At 34.6% G+C, this 18,625-nt stretch overlaps 1 protein-coding gene across 1 annotated transcript; it reads right to left on the bottom strand.

The window, feature by feature from the left end:
- Positions 1-4,781: 4,781 nt before the first annotated feature.
- Positions 4,782-10,763, bottom strand: LOC145003755 (trafficking protein particle complex II-specific subunit 130 homolog). Its single transcript, XM_078962664.1, has 21 exons — positions 10,576-10,763; positions 10,406-10,482; positions 10,051-10,280; positions 9,797-9,978; positions 9,519-9,702; positions 9,344-9,434; positions 9,095-9,255; positions 8,927-9,016; positions 8,684-8,845; positions 8,530-8,591; positions 8,347-8,437; positions 7,949-8,275; positions 7,336-7,881; positions 7,049-7,261; positions 6,681-6,945; positions 6,477-6,590; positions 6,126-6,307; positions 5,798-5,945; positions 5,420-5,721; positions 5,215-5,305; positions 4,782-5,137 (listed from the first exon to the last, which is right to left on the bottom strand). Exons 2-21 carry the CDS (start codon positions 10,467-10,469, stop codon positions 4,962-4,964), a joined length of 3,681 nt encoding a protein of 1,226 aa, XP_078818790.1. The 5' UTR covers positions 10,470-10,482; positions 10,576-10,763; the 3' UTR covers positions 4,782-4,961.
- Between the last annotated feature and the right edge of the window lie 7,862 nt (positions 10,764-18,625).

Below are 18,625 nucleotides of genomic sequence, written 5' to 3'. Positions count from 1 at the left end.
TTTATTTTTTATTTTTTATTTTTTATTTTATTTTATTTTATTTTATTTTATTTTTGAAAATTTCCGTAATATTTAACACATAAATTAGATAAAGTTTATTAAGTAAATATGGAAAATGAAGAAATTGTTGATCAGAAACTACATCTAGATAAAAATAAGGTTATTGTCATTATAATGGGATAATGATTTGAAAGGGTAACGAATTTTCGATTTTTGTCACATTTAGTCACTAAACTTTTTTTCATTATCTATTTGCCATTGAACTATTGAAAATGTTCACATTTTACCATTATGACTGGCTGTTACCGGTCATAATGGTAAATGTGAACAGTTTCAATAGTTTAGTGATAAATAGATAGCGAAAAAAAGTTTAGTGACTAAATGTGAACACAATCGAAAGTTCGTTTCCCTCTAAAAAGTTCAATGACTAAATGTGAACAAACTTCCTATTGTATTATGTTTTAGCAAAATTATTTATTTTTGTTTAATTGTAGCAACATTTGTTGATAAAGAAATCTATGAAATAAAAAAACAAAATGCAACATCCGGATTTCCAGGTATCATAATTTAAGTATTTTTCTTTTAAGTTAAGAAGAGAGACTCGACGAGTTGACGCCTCAACTCGTCGAGTAAGGTCACATCTGATGACTCGGATTAATGAATGGACTCAACAAGTCGGTGAGGCGACTTGACGAGTCTGCGCTGTTGGTAGAAACCCTAAATCTTTGGGCCCGAGCCATATTTAAAGGCACTTATGGCCTTCAATTGCGACTACATTTCCCATAAGTGAGAACCCTAGCGAGCTTGAGTGTGTAGAGTGAGAGGAAGAGCTATCTTGAGCTTTTTGGTGTGATAGATCTGGACCCTTCTAGGTTCAGAGAACCGAGAATATGAAGCTTTAGTAGAGTAAACCTTGGGGTTCGAAGTTAGGAAGCATTTATGGGATTTTTATGGTAGATATAGTTACTTTCATCTTACACATAGATATGAAGTATTTTATATAAATTATGTGCTATGTGTGCATATTATTTGTAACGACCCGTCCCTGGTATGTTATTTCCTTGTTATTTATTTAGAAGTTTTCAAGAGGGACTCGACGAGTCTATAGCCCGACTCGTCAAGTAGAGACGGGGATTTCGAGCACGTGTAAGTCGGCGACTCGACGAGTCCATATTCGGGACTCGGCGAGTCCGCCTGCCAAGAAGAAACCCTAAATCCCCGGGTTTGCTCACTATTTAAGCAATGTTTTGTGCCCCCAACTCGCCTCCTTCACCCTGAGAGAGCTTGTGAGAAACCTTAAACCATTCCTTATTTGATTAAAGTGTTTTGTGTGGATTTTTGAAGGATTGAAGAAGAAGAAGAAGAAAGGATCAAAAAGAGGAAGTGTAGAGCAAAGATCCAAGGCCAAAGTCAGAGTTCATTGAGGTATATCTCGGAATTATTCTGTTTTGTGCTTAAAACCTCCATTAGAACACCTCTAAGGCTAGTTTAATGTATTTTCCAAGCTTTTTAGTTGTATGGATGCCTTGTTGGATCGAGATATCCCTAGATTTGTTCATTTAAGAGCTTTAGAGCCCTGATTTATTTCCTTTTTCGAGTTGCCTTGCATGAGAACCCTAGATCTAGCCTTTATTATGCCTTTTGAGCCTTTTAATCTTCATGGATGATTATGGGCACGTAAAGATAGAATCTTTACGTGTTAATCGTGCATAAGAAGCCCAGATCTACAAGTTATATGCGCTGGATTCAAGCTGAATCGAGTTTTTAGTACTGCATGCATGCGACTCGGCGAGTCGTTCTTTGGACTCAGCGAGTCGAGCCGCGAGTCCCCGATTCTTCCCCTTTTGAGTGATTCCGAGTGGGGACCAGTGAGTAGTAGAATGGACTCAGTGAGCTGGAGGTCAGACTCAGTAATGGAGGAACTCAACGAGTTGTTCATACAACTCGGCGAGTCTAAGGCAATATTCATAGATTCAAGAACAACTCGTCGAGTTGTTCATACAACTCGGCGAGTCGGATACAGATAGCCTGAGTTCTAGATCGAAAGGGAACTCGTCGAGTTGATGCCATACTCGACGAGTAGCAGCAAACAGGGTTGGGAAGTGAGAGTAGGGACTCGGCGAGTTGGCAGCCCAACTCGGCGAGTCATGTCAACTGTAAGTTGGCTTTGACTGGGAGAGTTGACTTTAGCCAGGGGTAAAAGAGTCATTTTACCCCAATGCAGTTATTAGTAATTGATTGAGTGTGTTTGTGAAATTGTAGTCGGGGAGATACCAGAGCAGCAACAGATAGCTTTAAGAGCCATACACTCAGTAGCCAGTTCACGAGGTGAGTTTCCTTCCAGTAGGAACGGGTCCAAGGCCACAATGTCGGCCCGTTTAGCTAGCAGTAGTTTCCGGACCTCGGTCCGATGCAGTAGTTAGTATGTTTGACGCCTTTGTGGATCAGACAGGTTTGCGTGTTATGTGTTGTTATGTTAGTTGATATGTTTATGCTATGCTATGTTCAGTAGTTCCGGACTTCTATCCGATGCAGTCAGTTCCGGACTTCGGTCCGATGCAGTTAGTTCCGGATTTCGGTCCGATGCAGGAGGCAAGGCCTCAGTAGTTCCGGACTTTGGTCCGATGCAGAGGGCAAGGCCCTGGTTAGTTCCGGACTTCGGTCCGATGCAGTGGGCAAGGCCCAGTAGTTTTTTTTATGTTTGTATGGTATGTGGTAATTTGGGGGAGCTCACTAAGCTTCGTGCTTACAGTTTCAGTTTTGGTTTCAGGTACTTCCGCAAGCAAACGGAAGAGCTCGGGTTGATGGCATCGCACACACCACAGCTTCAGTTTTTGTCCTGGGAGATTGTTTTGATACTTAGTTTGATTTGATACAATTGTATCACAACATTTTATTATGGTTTGAGATATTTGACGTATGGAATTATGATATGACGTTCAGCATATGATTTTATTACAAAAAGAAAAAAAATTTGAGTTGTATTTTAGGATGTTTCATTATTTGAATACTTGCTGTCTATGCTGAATGAACGATTTTATACATGTTTTAAAAGATTTAAACGATATATTTATTTTATATCTACAAATATATTGCGGATGAAACATGGGTAGATGAAATAGTTGGTGTGTGATGAAATAAAATGATGAGAGATATGTGATGATAGAAAGGTGATGATAATTAGGTATATAGATGATGATGAATATGTGATGTAGGATAAAAGGAGATACCATAACCTTAACCAACAATGTGGCGATGTAGTCATCTACGAGAGTATAGATGGCGACCACGGACTATTCTAGACAATCCAGTGGAAACACCAGCAGGCCCATAACCTGTAGGTGATGAATTACGAGTTCAGGCTATGTTGTAACTACGTATTCATGCGATGATACTCTAACCCCTTACTATGAATTACGAGTTCAGACGATGTTGTAACTACATATTCATGGGATGTCACAAATTTCGCATGCCAAACCAATGGTCATAATTCACATTAGTGAGAATGGTTCGTTTTTTTGTAAAACCAAAATCAGATTGGAAATTTTGATTTTTTATTTTGGAAAATGTCAAACCATTTGTTTTGTATTTCGATTTGGGTTTTTTGTTTTTTTTTAAAATATATTTTCAGGGTTTTGTTTTGTTTTGTTTTTTTTAATTTTTTTTTATTTCATAGATTTCTTCATCAACAAATGTTGCTACAATTTAACAAAAATAAATAAATTGCTAAAACATAATACAAGAGGAAGTTTGTTCACATTTAGTCATCGAACATTTTAGAGGGAAATGAACTTTCGATTTTGTTCATATTTAGTCACTAAACTTTTTTTCGTTATCTAAGCCGGTCATAAGGGTAAAATGTGAATAGTTTCAAAAGTTCAATGGCAAATGGATAACGAAAAAAAGTTTAGTAACTAAATGTGACAAAAGTCGAAAGTTCGTTACCCTTTCAAATCATTATCCCCATTATAATCTAACAATTTTTTTTATTTTATTTGTTTTTTAACTAATTTTTATGTCTTTTAAATCACTAACGTTTGAAATACATGTTCGGGTTATGAGGTGAACCTTAGGTTATAGAGAGTGTTAGCATGTTTAACACATGTTATGCACATTCCACTATCATATTTTTACTTTCCACCTAAGCTTTTATGTAGACTTGGATTTTAAAAAGAAAAAATTAAAAAAAAATCAAATGTAAAAGAGCCAATCACATGTTAATCTCTCTCTCTCTCTCTCTCTCTCTCACACACACACACACACACATGGTAGCGAGTGTTGCTTAGCACCTTTCTTAATGCATGCTTGAGGCGGTGTTTTGTCTTGTTCTAGCAAGGATCTACTAAGATGATGTGGTTTACTTAATGTTCACATAGGCTATACTTGGATGCTAGTGTGGCATTGCATTGATGATGTGGCCTTCTCCTATCAAAACCCCACCCATTTGCCTACATGTCTTCCAAACCAACGACCTCCATCTCCCACCACCACCGGCGTCTGCTCCCACCACCACCATTCATCACCGAAGGCGGTGGTTAGTCTTGCCGGGAAAAGTTTACGGGCTAAACATTTTAGGAATCTAAATTGCTACTCTACTTGGTAGGTCACACAAAAGGAAATTTCCCATGAGCCTCAAGCTTGAAAGATTGAATAATATCCAAATTTGCAGAGGAAATTCACCCCGTGAAACTGTTGTTGGAGAAAGCAACCACTACAAACAAAGTACGTCCACCAGAGTTATATCTGAAATTTCTCCAATAACCCTAAATCTAACTACAAAACTGGTGTTATTAATAAATCCAAAAAATATATTTCTTTACATAACGTTCAACTTTTTATGTTAAAACTTCGTAATAAAAACTACAAAATTGATCATCATAGCCACTCATTCTCTATAGAACCAAACACAATCACACCAAAAACAAAAAACATGAATTTTGTTTTTTTTTCTTAAATCGAAATCACGCTGGAATGCAAAATGAAGAGCTCAAAGGCGGAGGTAGGACACACACCAAATGCGGGCCCGCAGGATTGCATATTATATTTGCCCGATTCACATTTGGCAATTCCAGTTGTGGAGGCCGAACATATCCGGCACCTAGCGGTACACACAATATAGAAATCTCGATCCTTGAACCTGTCAGATTCAGTATCAATATCAGTGTCAGTGACAGTGACCAGGATAATGAGGGTATTAACGTCTTTTGCATATACCTTGCTTTGTGGAGAGGGGAGCATGGCCTCGCTTCCTTCCGGCAATCATCCAATTCTTTAAATTTGCCTTCACTTCATACACTACTTCGTCCTGTTACATGAAATAATTAATCTTGTTAACATTTTTTTTATTCATTCTAGATTTAAATAACATGATGATGTAATATTTCAAAAGTTGTTGACTAATTAGAATTAGTAGTCTTACGTTGTTGTTACTAGAAGCTGTTTCATCCTTAAAAAACTTTAATCTTTCGATTCTCCATTTCATGGTAAAAAGCTGCCCAACTCTAAGACCATTTGAAGGAAGAGGAAGAAAACCAACTGCTAAAGAAGGTTCTAGAACAGGTCGTTGTAACTCAAGAGAACTCCTGAATGTCAATACATCATTGTCATTGTCATGTACTTTTGTTTCCAAGGATACGGGAGTATGAGACCCATGATTTCTGTCTCCCGAAATTTTGTATTTAATATTTAATATCGTATCGGGATGCAATGCTTTCTTTTCATCTGCAATAACCACAGATCCACGTAAATAAAATAAGAAAATACAAAATAAATCTGTTTTTTTTTTTTTTTAAAATACCAAATAGAATTCCAGCTCTAGAGGCTGGGGGAACAATGAGAGGAAACAATGCAGATGTTGGTTTTCCATCATGAACAGAACCATCTTGTAGATCTAACCATGCATCATGAATGGTCAACGAGGCTTTGACTTGTGACTGTAATATCACCTGGAACAACAAAATGACAAAATTAATACATAAAAATTGAAGGAAACAGCAACTTACTTCTACTCTTTATATCATAATACACAATGTGTTGTATTTTTTCACCCAAAATCAACACTAGTTCTATAGAAAATTCTTGATTTGTGAAATTATTTATCAAAGTGCATATAATGAAAATAAAACCTGCAAAAGCAAAGCACCATCATTGCCCTTGTCTGCCATGCGTGTGCTGACGTGGAATGGGTCAGTGAAATGAATAGCTACTGTTTTTTCAAATATCTGATTTCTTGACACTCCAAATTCAAGTTTTAGAGCTAATGTCCTTAGTCCATCGACTACATTTGCTCTTTGGGACAATACTACCCCTAAAACAAATAATAAAGAAAGATTACATATTTGGTCCTTAAATATCATTGATTTTTCTCAGTTTTTGATCCTAAAAGATTTTCTCTTGCAACTTTGGTCCACATAAAATAAGGATCAAAATTTCAAAAGGAAACCTTTTTAAACCAAAATTGAAAAAATCATTAAAACCTGCAGATGTTCCTTTTGGTAGTCCTTCATTTATGGCACGCACAGGTATCCACAAAACACCAACAATATTACTTGCCCAATCTGGTAACTCTATTCTACTGTTTTTAAGAGTAAGTTTAGAAAATTCTTTTGGAACAACAGAATCATCATCATTATTATTATTATTATTATTATTATTATTATTATTATTATTATTATTATTATTATTATTATTATTATTATTATTGTTGTTGTTGTTATTGTTAATATTGTTATTATTATTATCATCATCTGAAGTAAAATGTGTTTCCATTTCTATGTCATGTGACTCCTCAATCTTCAACCCAGGCCCAGTGTTGATATGCAAAACAGCTCCTTTTAAAGAGTATTTAAATGGCTTTACAATTATTCCAACCCACTGAGCTTCATTCATTAATAACGCAGATGAAACCTTTGCAGAAAGATCAACAAGGGATCTTGGTTTGAACACCTAAAACAACAAACATAACACAAAATTAAATTATATGCCCGAATTGAACTTAATATCAATGTACTTTTATTTTTTGAAAAAAAAAATAATAATTAATTACTACCTTTAAAATGGGTCGAGTGGGTTTATCGTAACTCATGAGGTCATCACTATCAGCGGGCCCACCTCTTGAGAAACCATGAGACCTAAAGCGTAAATGACCAATTTGCCCCGTGAGAACACCCAACACATACGAACCGGGTTTCTGTGGGGGTAAAGAAAGCGTGATTGTGTTTCTACCAGGCTTTAGTATCGTTACATCGCCGCTTCTAATTGCCTGAAAATTTGAAGAAATTAAATTTGAGTTTAGAAATTTGAAGAAGACTTGGAGAAAAAGGGTGGAATGAATACCTTGACGCATTCGTCGGCGTTATTGGTGGCAGTTAAGGTGAGACTAAGCGATTCAAGAGTGATGTCATCGGGAAAATCACACCATAGAGTTACAGATAGCGAACCCGGATCTCCGTCGCAAAGCTCCATCGGCGGCCCTGAGTTGCCGGAAAATGTTATCAACGACGACACATCTAACGGAACAGGATCCTCCATTTCGCTATGAGCAAGACGAACGACTTCGGATTGAAACGCTTGTCGTTCGTTTGTTAAGAACAAGCCTTTATCGAGTGAAAGCAATCGCACACATGACGAAAGGTATCCGGCTCGATCGTTGAGGATTTTCTGGCATTCGGCTAAGTTTGGGAGTACGTCGGCTAACAAATCGTGCCACCCTTCGCCGGAGTAAAGCGCACAAACCTTCTCGTATGATTTCGCAGCTAGATCGTGGTTGCCGTTTTTGAAGCACACGGAGGCGATTTCACCGTCGAGGACAACTCCGTGCCTTTTCCACCATGAATAATGGTAGTTATGAGCAGCTCCCTTTGATAGCTCCAGATACTTTTTCTGTTGCGCAAACGAATTCAATACAAAAATTCCAATTATACATATAGTAAACTTAATCTGTATATACCTCAAACTCTTGTAAAGATGACAACGAGTTCCATAAACCAGGATCGGAGATAGTTTTACGTAGAGCACGTTGAGAAGCCACAAAAACTTCAGCGAGTTTCCTTTGTTGAGATGATTGTGCTTCGGAATCTGAGCTGGCATCATGTAATATGTTAACAAAACGGATAGCAATGAATGAAAAAGTAATGTTTGAATGATCATCCATATTACCTGCAGAACGAGAGCTTTTTTGGCGATTAGCTTCATGTAGAAGAAAAGAGGGTTCAAGAGGCAATGGTTTCTTCTGAATACCAAAATGTTTGATCCTTGGAGTAGCTTCTTGAATCATCTACAATTTAGTTTAATCACAATCATTTCTACTAAAACAAAAATTGCTTCTGAATAGATGAAGATACATACTTTTTCTTTCACAAGAACTTCGGATGCAGCATCAGAGGGAACTGAAGGCCAAATTGCTGGTTTAGGCCATGGTAGCATGCTAAGCGAAGCACTACAAAAGAAAAAAAGAGGCACCTTTGACTTTTGAGAATCATGTATAGAATAAAGATTTGACTTTCAAGCAAGAATTGACATCAATCCCACCTGTTTACTGGACTTCTTTCTATATCATATCCATACCCAATTAAATATGCAAGCCTCATGAACTATGACATTCACAAACACACAGAAGAAGGTAATATTAATATTATCATAATGATCCATATTCAAAATTATTATTTTTATTTAGTTTAATTACCTTAACGCGACATAGAGTATACAACTCTCCTTTTACACGATAAAATTCTTTTTCTATCTCTGGTGCCACTATTCCATCTTTGTAATGGTCAGCAGTTGCGTTGACCAACCCCAAGCATGCAGTTAAAACCCAAACTTCCCTCATACAGAAGGGCAAACCACTCTGGAGAATAATTACCAATTAATAAGAAATTAAAAATTAGTTAAATATTAATGATATGAATTGAGTGAGGTAAATGCCTACCTCACGTAAGGTCAATGCTTCTGAGAAGCTAACAATGAATGAAAACCCCCTTGATGCAACTTCAAATGGACGTTTTAGCTTGAATAACAGCTGTGAAAAGAAAATAAAAGTTCAATAATCATTAATCCATATTAAGTTACTAACAAAAAAAAAGATTATTTAAATAACCTTAGCTTGACATGAGAAAAGGTATTGTCGAAATTCAAACTCCCTAAAGGAATCATCTTGAACAATTTGTGACAGTTGTTTGTTGTTAGGGTTTAGTATTGCAGCTTGATCATCTCCATGGTCCATTCCTCCAAATTCCCTTTGTTTTCCTGCATTATTAACTGTATAATGTACAAGAAAAAAAAAGCTTTACATGTGGCAAAAAGTCAGAAAAAAAAATATATAACATATATATAAACTATATAACACCTGTTTCCAAATAACAGAGCTCTAGTTCATCATATTCGCGCAATGATTCCTCATGAAGATGAGCCATTTCAAACATGAATGCCAGGCTCTCCTGTAAAAATAGATTTTCAATTATTTCATACTAAAAATGTTCTATTATCATATTAACAAGAAGAGGTTTAGCCTTTATGGTTACCTTGAGAATGAAAAAATTACAGAAACTCCAAATAGGCATAAAACGTTGTTCACTGAGCTTACGAATCTCATCCTCATAGAACTGAATACGCCTATCAAGACTGTTTCTAAGGCACTCCATGATTTTGAGTTGTAAGTCTTCCCAAAAAGTTGTTTCAGGTCCATGTAGATCAAATTTGCAGCACCTGATGAACCACTACTCCTGAGTTGAATTCATGGAAGTATGCGAATGTTACAAAATGAAATTCATGATTGATTGATATGTGGATGCAACTTTACCTTTCCCTTTTTCTGGAATTGAAATCAACTTCAAGTCTTCCATAAACTTTTTGTGCCATCTTGTATGCTTGGTCATTATTGGGTGTAGCTTTAGACACAAACACAATGAACCACTGTTTCTCATCATTTTGCAAGGTTAATTTCAGACGTGGTTTCAGAATTGTTTTGAACTCATCCAGATCCTGTAGCAATAATTTGTCATTTTTCAACTCATATAGATCAATGAATGTTTCGCGTTAGGTTTTAGTAGTTACCTCACAGGTCACAAGAACTACAGTTGCATATGGTTCTTTAAACCAAAACAATGGTTGCTCTGGAAGGAAACGACTTCTGACCCTTTGATCTGATGCTAAGATAAACTCGGCTGGAAGATTATCTACAGTCACAGGATTTCGAGTTTTGTTGTTCAATGTAGCTCTTTTAAATGGAAGCCGTTTCTCAAATCCTTCCTTCACAAGGGGCCACAAATCACTCACATCGTCAACTGGAAAACAATTTTATTTCAGTATTCAATGTCACAGCTCAATGCGTATTAAATTTGGTCTGATTATTGAGTATGGAAGTAAAATTAGAATTAGAGCTGTAATTAAGGAAATTTGGGAATCATACTTGCAATGATGAGGCGATCGCAAGAACTTTTGATAAACTGAAACTGAGATAAGAAATTCGCCATTTATAAGATCAATCTGTGGAGGAAAATAGATGAATTAGAAGTACTAAACAGAATGTGTTCGTTAATCAAGATAATGGAAATGGATTAGTAAACTAAAACCTCTTACTTCAATTGTGGGTTGATTTTAGTGTATCCGGATAATCGACGTTTCCTCTGATCATGGCTGAGATTCAATGACGGGTGGATCCATTCTCCTCCCGATCTCTGTAGATATGATTATTGGTTTGGGTGGAGCGATCACCGTTGGGTTTTCTGTCTTATGGGACTGGACCGCCATATTCGGTTTTCTTTGAATGGAAATGCCGGAAACAGTCTAATTGGTTTTAAGGTTTAAATTTTCATTTTATTTTTAGAGTAAATTACATAAATGGTCCATGTGGTTTGGTCAAAGCTACAAGCTTTGTCTAACCTTGTAAAAGTTGATCTATTGCATCCATGTTGTTTCAAAAAAGTTAAGAGTGTCCTTGGTCCATATAAAAAATTCTGTTATCCTTATTAAACTGATTTTTGTTTCATTTTCTATTTTTCCTCTCATTCTAGTCGTTTTCAGAGAAGTTCACATGCGATGTCCTACCCTTCACCATTGTGTTATAAAGCCTAAATCCAAAATTGTGAAAACAAATTTGATGTTGTTTGTATGTCTACAAATATAAAATTGATATTCTTGATCATATCTACAAAAAACAGAACTGATAGTTTGTTCTTGTTTATTAACATTGAAGCTAAGTGTCGGGTGTGGATTAGATGAAGAACCATACCCTTATAGGGTTGAAGAGGATGCATTTCGATGGTGTTGTTAGGTAGTTGCCGCTATTGATGAAACGGGTTTAACCGGGCTGGTTTAAGAGAAAACTAAGTTAAACTAAAAAAATAATCAATTCAACATGTCTGAAAGACCAAACCTAAATCGATCATTTCTTAAATTATTTCGACTAAAACCCACTTATATTTGCAGTACGCCGGTTTGAACCGGGTCTCAACAAACTTTTGGTGTGGAAGTAAAAGAGGAAACATTTGTTTATAATCGATAAACCTTCTTCACTTTCTTTTTAGAGTTGACGTGAGACTCATTCATTCCATCAAATATAATATGCTTTGATTATCTATATTTATATAATTTTTTTTGCAAAACACATTTAAGGTAGGTCTTATATATATATATATATATATATATATATATATATATATATATATATATATATATATATATATATATATATATATATATATATATATATATAGAGAGAGAGAGAGAGAGAGAGAGAGAGAATTAGGTTCATATATATCCCATAAATTGTGCGATTGTAAGAGTAATTTTGAACAATTCATTATTGACGAGAAAGTATTATTTTTATTAATTAGTCAATTTAGTTACCATAATTAAAGTCTATATTTATGGAAGTTGACATATGTTCTAAAGAAACCTACGCATAACATCATTTTCATCAAACGCATCCACCATTATTATAGGTTCACTTCATTCTTGCAATTGTGTTCGTTTCTGACATTCCTCCTTTGAATCGATTCTTAATCTCCAAACGTGCATCAAATCAGCCATGTTCGACAATATATCGTTCTATATATAGGGCTTTATTTGAGGATTCTTAGTACCGGTAACCCAATTTGAATGTTTTTCTTCAAGTTGGCTCTAAAGTGATATTATTCATCAAGAAAAATAATTCGAAGGTTAGGAGCTCTCTTCTTTAATTTTTTCTTTATCTAATTTATGAATGTTTTCTATTTAGTGTTTATTCTTTTTTCTCTATGATTTAATATAGTTGTTTAAATGTGTTTTTCAATCTGTTGCATCTTCGTAAATTTAATCATACCCTCGATCACATACGTATATGACAAAAGGTATCTAAAGTTCCAATCTCATATATGACAATCCATATGAATTCCAATAGGAGTTGTAAATATCGACGTTTGTAATACTTTTGCCCATTTAACGTCAAATGTTTTTTCTATCAAAAACCTTCTTATTGACAAATGACATTTGCTCCTTTCTAAAAAGTTATTTTTATGTTACTAAAGCAAATATAAATTACCACATGAATCTCACTTTACAAATAAGTTTAAATAAAGAACTCCAAAATGATGAACAATAGATATAAATATGTACTCAGTGAGAAACAAAAGGTGTGAAAATTTCAATATGTTACATCTTCAATTATTTAAACCTTTATACTAATTAAAAAACATATTACATTGGTACCAAATATTCTAACTTTTCTTTTTCTTGTTTACAGGAGAAAAACGAAAGTTTTATTTGAATGATTTGTAGGTTTAGTTTCAAACGTGAAGAAGTAAAAATATAGGATGAAAGAAAACCATCAGAAAGTAAATATATTCTTCAAGAATTGTGATAGATTTTTAAAGGATATATTATTTGATATAATTTTTTTTTGTATATTCTTCAAGAATGATAACAAATTCTTAAAGAATTTAATATAAATGATTGTGTATATTTTTCAAAATGGTATATATATATATATATATATATATATATATATATATATATATATATATATATATATATATATATATATATATATATATATTCTTGTTTTATGTTATGAATTTTTTATGTTAGAAGAATGATTATTATTTTATACTATATTCTTAATTATATTGCAACACATTTTTTTTAACGAATGATACATTATTATGTAATATATGCAAAGAATGTTAAAATTGAAAGAATGATTTTTTTTTTTGGAATTAAATCATATTCTTTAGGCTTGAAAAAATGAAAAAAATGTAGTAATATATGATGTGTATTTTTAAAAATGTTACCTCTCAAAAAATTGTATTCTTATAGAATGCAACAATAAAAATCTATTTAATGAACTCACATTCTTTAAAAATAAAGGAATCAAAATACGTGTTCATACTTGTTGAATGAATACGTATTTTCAAAAAATATGTTTTAATTTAAATGTGTTGAATAAAATGTAAGATTTCATTTTAATTAATTAATTTTAATTAGTTGCTTAACATATAGATAATTTTCAATTCTCTCTCTTTAGTTACCTTATTTATTTAATAATAGAATCTATATGGTACGTGGTAGTCCGTGTTAATAACATGTACCTTATGATTACATTTATTCATTATTTTTAATCTAATAATGAGAATTTGGTCATACATTCATACAATAGTTATGATTTATACTTGATTCTAATTATAATGATCACATTTATTCATTAGCTTTTAATCTAATAATCAGAATTTGATCATACATTCACACAATACTTATGATTTATATTTGATCCTAACTATATATATATATATATATATATATATATATATATATATATATATATATATATAAAACTCATTGTACAAATTTAAAATTTAAGTGGGTTATTAACCCACCTTCGCTTCGAGTAGACTCTCACATGTCTTCGACAACTTTTAGTGGCATGATCATCAATACATACATATATGATTTAGTTCATATACACTGATTCTCGAATCGAATCGACATCCAAACGCCCCCAAAAAAACATGATCAATAACTTTTTAACAATTCTAGGATACAAACCAAAAAACAACCCACTAGAGTAAACTTGAAATTGTATTATACTTGGTTATGAAGTGTCCAAGATATTAAAGTTATTATTTTCAGGAAGTTAATTCGTAAAAAATGTCACATTTAGAGTGGCGAAGTGTTGAGAAATCATTAGCAGCCTTGTAAGATTCAAGGTTTAGTCCTGGAGTAGGTTAATAAATCATTGACAATCCCTCTAAGAGTTCTATTGATGATTAATTGGGATGTAGGATGAACATAACAAAGGTTGATGGGTGGGGTCGAAACTTTCAGTAACCAGATTGAGTCCTTACGATACCATCGATTTTTTGTGAAAATATCGTCGGTCGGATCGAATCCTTTAGGGTAACTACCGCCATAAGAAACCCATGATTTTTTTGGTCTATAAATATAAGGTCGGGACCATAGTTGTAAGGAAGAAAGTGCAAGGAGACAAAATGTGAGGAATAAGAAATATAGATGATATGTTGGATGTGCGTTGCGGTGGGGTAGGATAATAGTTTTACCGTAATATGACTCTTTTATTTTTATATTATTTAAATTTATAAATATAAAAAAGAAAGAAACGAAAAGATATTAATAAAAGTTATTTACTCTTTTTACATAGACCAAAGAGGAGCGTTGTAATTTGTTAAAACCACGTTGATGTGATATATCAACATTTTAAAGGTAGAACCAAAAGGACAATTATAACCGAACCATATCGGCCAAATGTAGTTTACTCTTATTTTTCTTGAAAAATAAATGGTATGTTTTGTTAAATTTTAGACATGAATGATAATTCGATGATTTCATGTTATTTTAACATTGGAGTACAAAAATGATAGAGTTTTATTTTGGACGATAGAAATAATTATATAATTTTAATTGAGTTTATGTTATTCATATATAACAACTATTAGCTTATAATTAATTTTTTTATAGCAAAAACTTTCAGTAAATTATTAATTAAACATGATTTTATAGGATTTTCAATATAGAAATACAATTAATTATCGACAATCATAATCAAAACTTATTCAAAACAAATTTAAATTTCTCCTAAAAATCAAGAATCAAATAATTAAGTGTCTAATTTATTATCAACATCAATACTTTTAAAAAAATAAAAAATAATGAGAAAATGACAATATTTTTATAGAGCGTTTGAAAGGAAAATATAGATTATTAGAAAATGACAAATGACAATAATAACTATTCTTTTATTAGTTTAGGAATATTTAAATTTTTTTTCAAAAGAATCGTTTAGAATTATTGACATATTTCACGTCGTTGGAGTAATAAAGGTAGGATACGGGGGAGGCCGAGCTTACCATGTGCGAACAGTAACACCACCCTATATGCTTGTGTCACTGACATTTTGATACGGTAGCAATATGATCACACTTAGGCTAAAGGAAGTGGGAACATGTTTAGCATGTTGCCACCTATGATTTTTTTTAAGCCAGTAGCAATATGGTCACACTTAGGCTAAAGGAAGTGGGAACATGTTTAGCATGTTGCCACCTATGATTTTTTTTTAAGCCATATGGGAAAAAGAGTGGTATAACATCTAAGTTGTAAGAAACATGGAGTGGTAGCATTTAACATGTTGTTTTATTTTAGTTTCAAAAAAAGAAAAGAAATGAGAAATAAACCAATCACAGTCTTTCTCTTCCATTTCTCCTTCTCTTTCTTGTCGCTAGAAGTCTGGCGAGTAACATTTGGCGATGCATGCAACGGATATGAAGGGAGTGGTCATAGCAAGAGTGACGACGTGGAGCCGAGCTTTTGGCGAGAGCCACTCCCTCCGGCCTTAGAAGGAAAAAGGCTTGGTCTCTTACGATTAGTTTTTATTAAAAAGGGCAATATTGTAGTGGCAGTACTGTTCATCAAATGAATTCTAAGTTGAATTAATAAGCACCAAGCTTATGTATGGTATAAAAAAAAAAAAAAACAAAACTATCGCAATGGTCTATCAAAAGACGACAAAACTAATATTAACTAATATTAACGATCACCAAAAATGTAAAATCATATCTCCAATGGATGATCTTATCATAACATAAAAAAGATTAAAGACATCCGAATAAAAAAATTACACAACCTAATTGGATGCATAATTTCTAAAAGAATTCAACGAAAATGAAGAGGGGTTAAATGTTGAAGAATCACAAAGTCCCCCAATGAATATGAATGAAACCGACATATCATCCTGTGAACAACAAGGTAAGGAAGAACAGCTAGAAATTGCATTTGGTTACGAAAAAACAGTTTTCATTTTCTGTTTTTCATTTTTCATTTTTAGATTTCGTTTTCCGTTTTCATTGGAAAATTTAGAAAACACGTTTAGTTAAAACTTATTCATTTTTCATTTTCAGTTTTAGAGAATTAGAAAACGTGATTAGATGTGTATTTTTCTATCAAATTTCATTTTTAAAAAACGGTAGCGGTGATAGGATGGGCATGGGGATGGTAGCGGTGGTGGGGGCAGCGGCGGGGGGGGGGGGGGGGGGCAGTGGTGGTGTCGATGATGGTGATGGTGGTGATAACAGGCGGTGGTAGTAGTGGCAACAATTATGGCAGTGGTGGTGGTGCTGGTGATGGGGTAGCCGGGGGGGGGGGGAGTGGTGGTGATGATAGGCGGTGGTGGTGATGGTAACAATTATGGCAGTGGTGGTGGTGTTGATGAAGGGGTAGTGGTGGTGGTGACAGTGATGGTAGGTCGGTGATTGTGGTAGCTGTGTTGGGTGTGTGTTTGTGTGTGTGTGTGTGTGTTGTGGGTGTGGGGTGGATGTAATATCCGGACACCTAGGTATATTTATTTATTTATTTTTGAGATCTAATGAGCAACTCGACGAGTTGGTGCCTCAACTCGTCGAGTAGAGATTGATTGACCACGTGGGTCTAATAACCGACTCGACGAGTCAAAGATTCGACTCGCCGAGTTGGTGTTGTCAGATGAAACCCTAAATCCCCGGAGTTGGGGCCTATTTAAGAGCACTTATGACCTCATTTGCGCCTCACCAGCTGCCCAACTTCCTTGCGTGAAACCCTAATCGTGTGTATTGAGCTAAGAGAGTTCTAAGGCTGATCTTTAGGTATTCTAGTGCCTTTTTGATCAAAAGAAGGAGATTATCTAGAAAGGAACGAGGAGAAACTGTTGGATCTAGTGCTATCCAGAGCTTCTGTGGAAGGTAAAAAGCCTACACCTTTCTCATCTTATTGGTTAGATCTCATGATTATGGAAGTTTAGGGTTCTTACCACCTTTTTATTAGGACATTGAGTGCATTAAGTCTATCAGGAGGTCTAGACTTAAGATCTGGACCTTGTGAGGTCCATAGAGTCTAAAGGTCCCAACTTTATTCAACCATATAAGAGTATTTGTGTTTAAACACCTTTATTAGAGTTGTATTGGCATTTGGAGCAAAATGTGCCATGCATGAACGTAAAGATAGAGGCTTTACGTGACATTCGAGCCTTGGGAGCCTAGATCTGGAGTGTGGAGTGGTAGATCCGCCTTAAAACGTCTGAATGATAATTTAGATTAAAGGGACTCGCCGATTAAACAAGCTGACTCGATGAGCCGTCTAGGGTTTTCCCCGATGAGTCTGGACACGAGTAACTCGGCGAGTTGACAGGATACCTCGATGAGTTGAGTTGGGTTTTCGCGATGTTCTGAAGAAACAAAGGGTACTCGGCGAGTCACATAGATGCTGTTGGATAAGGTGTCTAAGTCCATAACTATTTCTGGTATGTACTTGACCCGACCCGGCATGGTCCATTTGGGTTGCATGGCACCATGCAATTGGATAGACTAAATGAGAGAAATAACACTTGGAGATTATTAATATATTATAAGTTCTAATATATTAATAATATTATTTGATTAGTTTGATCAAGAATTAATTTAGAATTAATTAAGTGATCAAAAGATAACTAATTAAATATATGGGTTGATTAAGTAAATCATCCATATCTTGTATAGTGGGCTAAAAGGCTCCATGGATCATCAAGTTGGGTTCCACCCATAGGATGCTCCATGGATGCTCCATGGGAGTTACAAACCCATGGGTCATGGAAATGAAGAGTCATGACACATTAGGGTTTAACCCTAGGTGTGTCAACACTATATAAGCAATATGATCTCCTCCCAAATCGGTTACACACTAAGTAATAGAGGGCTTGGCCGATTTTGAAGAGTGTGTGTTCTCTCATAAGTTCTTCCAAGAGCATTTGGTGTTGTGTGAAGCATTTGAGGCATCACACTTGGGGTGCTAGGCTCACAAGGTTTCAAGGAACACAAGCAACAACAAGGTAAGTTATTCTATCTATACTTTATGTTAAAATTGTTCCCCATGTATGCTAGATAGGAATATAACCTTGGAATTCAACTTTGCATGACAAATTAGACAAACATAGATCCAAGGTTATTAGGGTTGCATGTACACTTAGGAAGTGTTAGAATGCTCAAAACCCATCAGTGGTATCAGAGCCTAGGCTTGTTTGTTCTTATTTGTGCTTAAAAGTTGAAAACAGAATCGGAAATTTGCTGTCTGCGAATGGACTCGTCGAGTCTATAGGGGGGACTCGTCGAGTCCATGAGTATCTTCAACCAACTCG

Source organism: Lactuca saligna, chromosome 7 (assembly GCF_052625555.1).
Source record: "Lactuca saligna cultivar CGN05327 chromosome 7, ASM5262555v1, whole genome shotgun sequence".
Classification (NCBI taxonomy): Eukaryota; Viridiplantae; Streptophyta; class Magnoliopsida; order Asterales; family Asteraceae; genus Lactuca; species Lactuca saligna.
Note: the sequence above shows the minus strand (reverse complement) of the source record. Positions and strands in the feature narration are given on the sequence as shown.